The 3,461-nt window shown below is 45.7% G+C and overlaps 1 protein-coding gene across 1 annotated transcript in view; it reads right to left on the bottom strand.

Moving 5' to 3' along the window:
- The window catches only part of LOC100945328 (zinc finger protein 665-like), a 10,265-nt gene that overhangs the window by 5,540 nt on the left and 1,264 nt on the right, over positions 1 to 3,461 (bottom strand). The window contains exon 2 of the mRNA XM_023507956.1: positions 2,743 to 2,874. Within this exon, the coding sequence (XP_023363724.1) occupies positions 2,743 to 2,874 (132 nt within the window). The remainder of the gene's footprint in view (positions 1 to 2,742; positions 2,875 to 3,461) is intronic.

The raw sequence follows: 3,461 nt of genomic DNA, 5'->3' as shown, positions 1-3,461 counted from the left end.
ACAGCAATAACCCTGATTAAACAAACAGAAAAATCCTGAACAAATTACTATAGGACAAATTTTCAGCAGCACACTGAAAATAATCACATAGCATGATGAAATGGGAATGATTTCTGGAATGCAAGGTGGCTCACATCTGTATCCCCAGCACTCTGAGAGGCCAAGTTGGGTGTACTGCTTGAGCTCAGGAGTTCCAGACCAGCCTGAGCAAAAGTGAGTCACCATCTCTACTAAAAATAGAAAAATTATCTGGATGTAGTGGCAGGTGAAGTTTCCAGCTACTCCAGAGACTGAGACAAGTGAATGGTTTGAGATAGGAGTTTGAGGTTGCTGTGAACAAGGTTGATGCCACTGCACTCTAGCCTAGGCAACAAAGCGAGACACTGCTTCAAATAAAAATATTAAATTACTACATAAAAGATGTTGTAGTCTCCAGAGGTTTTAAAGAAATGCTTGCTTGATAAAAGTTCTGTAGTAAACAAAGAGATCTCACAACATATATTAGTCAGTGGACATTCTCTGATACAGCAGCTCCATGCACTCCAGATAGGAAACAAAGACAAAGAAAAGCATATACAGTAGTAAAAGAGATGATTAAATATAGAAAAAACGGCTTCATTTATAATACATAATGTACAAGAGGAGAGTAGTGGTGTCTGTAACAAATGAGAAAGGACCAGGAAGGACTCCCATCATTCCAGTGAACAAGGCTCCCAATGTGAAACTGGGGATCCTATGCTGGACCTGTCTGCCCACTGACTTTTCCCTGTGCTAAGAAATAATCTCAAAAGAGCCAATCTAGTTCCCTCTTACACAACAGAAGGTATGGATAAAGCGGAACTGAAGGCTGGACCCTATGGCTCTTGCCTGTAATCCTTGCACTGTGGGAGCCTGAGGCAGGTGGATTGCTTGAGCTCAGGAATTCCAGACCAGCCTGAGCAAGAGGGAGACCCCATCTCTCATAGAAAGAGGAAAACTACCCTGATGTTGTGGTAGGTACCTATAGTTCCAGCCACTTGGGAGGCTGAGGCAAGAGAATCTCTTAAGCCCAAGAGTTTGAGGTTGCTGTGAGCTATGATGTGACAGCACTCTATCTAAGGGACAGAGTGAGACTCTATTTCAAAAAAAAAGCAGAAATGAAGAGTGGCTCAAAGACTTGTGAAATAAGAACCATATATACTGGTCGCTTCCCAGCTTCCTCACAGAGGGTCCTAACACTTTGGAATTTCCTGAGTGGCAGTATTGGGATATGTTTTAGTGAGGCTACCTTTATGATGTCATGCATAAGTGCTGGTCACCAGAAGCACACAGATATGATTAGAAGCCTGAAACTTTCAGCCTCAACCAACATCCTCCAGGAAGGGGAGAGGGCTGGATCCTGAGTGAACATCAGTCATGCCCACGTGATGACACTTCCATAAGAATCCCTTCCATCCCAGGGTTAGGAGAAATTTCAAATACTGAACACATGGATGTGCGTGACGGTGGGTCACCAAGTAAAGCTTTAACAAGCCTTGGCCTATGAGTTTCTTCATCTGGCTGTTCATCTGTATCCCCCTCAAATGTCCCTTATAATGAATCACAGGCACAGAAAGTATGTTGCTGAGGGCTGTAAGCTAGCCCAGCAAATATACCTTGAGCAGGGCTTCAAGGCACCTCTAACTTACAGTTAGCTGGTCAGAAAAACAGGTGACAACCTACTACTTATGAGTGGAGTATGAGGTGGTGAGCAGGCTTGGGGTCACAGCCCCCATCCAGTGGGATCTGACTCTAACTCCAGGTAGACAGGGTCAGAAATGAAGTACAGGAAACCCTTTGATGGCCACCAAAAACTGATTGTTGGTGGAGAGAAACCCAACACATTTTGCTGATCAGAAGAGAGACATTGTGTGTTGAGTGGCAGGGGAGAACAGGAAAATCACTTTGGCTTTCTTTTATCTCAAACTGAGCTGATCAAGCAGAAAGGGCTGCAGACAGCTATGTGCTGTTTCCTAGCCCCAGATGCAAAGAAAGTGTTTTCTTTCCCATGTCCTGATTAGGTCTTCCAGTACAGGAAATGGGATGTAACCTGAAGAGGTCAAGGCAGTAGGTCTTTGGTAGCCTTAGCTATGACCTCTATGGACCGAGAACTGAGCACCAGATGGAAACAAGTATAGGACACACCACAGCGGAAAGAGACCCCTTGGAAACGGCCCTCGCTGTGTCACACACAGACAGAGGATCACAGCATTTACAGAGGTTTTGTTTAATAAAATAAAAAATTTGCCTTGGTCTCAGTTTGACCTGCAGCACCACTAGAGAAAAATAAACTATTCCATGTCTAAGGAACAGAGTGGTAAGCTGAGACAAAGATTCCTGCCTAGAGCTCATAGTAATCTTTTTTTTTTTGAGACAGAGTCTCAAGCTATCACCCTGGGTAGAGTGCCGTGGTGTCACAGCTCACAGCAACCTAAACTCTTGGGCTTGAGCAATTCTCTTGCCTCAGCCTCCCAAGCAGCTGAGACTACAGGCGCCTGCCACAATGCCCGGCTATTTTTTGGTTGTAGTTGTCATTGTTGTTTAGCTGGCCTGGGCTGGGCTGGAACCCACCAACCCCAATATACGTGGCCAGCACCCTAACCACTGAACTGTGGGTGCACAGCCAATAGTTAATCTTTTGTTCAACCACAGAAACCCCACTTGAAGACTTTCCCACATAATGTTTACTAGTGTGGCTTCCACTGTGCCTACCTGTGTTCTTACCTGAGTGCACATCTTTGATCCATTCACCCTGGATTGAATTTGTGGCTGTTTTCACTTCATGCTCCACAGACCAGGGCTCATTCCCTTCCTCCCAAATGGAGTGAACAGTCAGGTCAGGAAAGAAGATTCCTGCTGTTACAAAAACAAGTAATTGGCTCGGCCCCTGTGGCTCAAGTGGCTAAGGTGCCAGCCACATATACCTAAGGTGGCAGGTTCAAATCCAGCCCGGCCTGCCAAACAACAATGATGGCTGCAACCAAAAAACAGCCGGGTGTTGTGGCGGGCACCTGTGGTCCCAGCTACTTGGGAAGCTGAGGCAGGAGACTGGCTTGAGCCCAGGAGTTGGAGGTTGCTGTGAGCTGTGATGCCACAGCACTTTACCCAGGGGGACAGCTTGAGGCTCTGTCTCAAAAAATAAAAAATAAAATAAAATAAAAATAAATAAAAATAAAAAAAAAACAAAAACAAGTAATCAAGGCTCTAGCTCATGGGTCAGGGTGCTGGCCACATACATAGGGGCAGGCAGTTTCAAACCAGGCTGGGGCCTGATAAACAATGACAACTACAACAACAAAAAAAATACCTAGGCGTGGCTTGACACTTGTGGCTCAAGTGGCTAAGGCTAAGCTTTACACTGAGCTGGTGGGTTCAAATCCAGCCCGGGCCTGCCAGAAACAATGACGGCTGGCTCGGCGCCTGTGGCTCAAGTGGCTAAGGCG

This window comes from Otolemur garnettii, unplaced genomic scaffold (assembly GCF_000181295.1).
Source record: "Otolemur garnettii isolate 467f Iridium unplaced genomic scaffold, OtoGar3 scaffold00212, whole genome shotgun sequence".
Classification (NCBI taxonomy): Eukaryota; Metazoa; Chordata; class Mammalia; order Primates; family Galagidae; genus Otolemur; species Otolemur garnettii.
The sequence above is the reverse complement of the archived record's forward strand: the minus strand, read 5'-3'. Positions and strand labels throughout refer to the sequence as shown.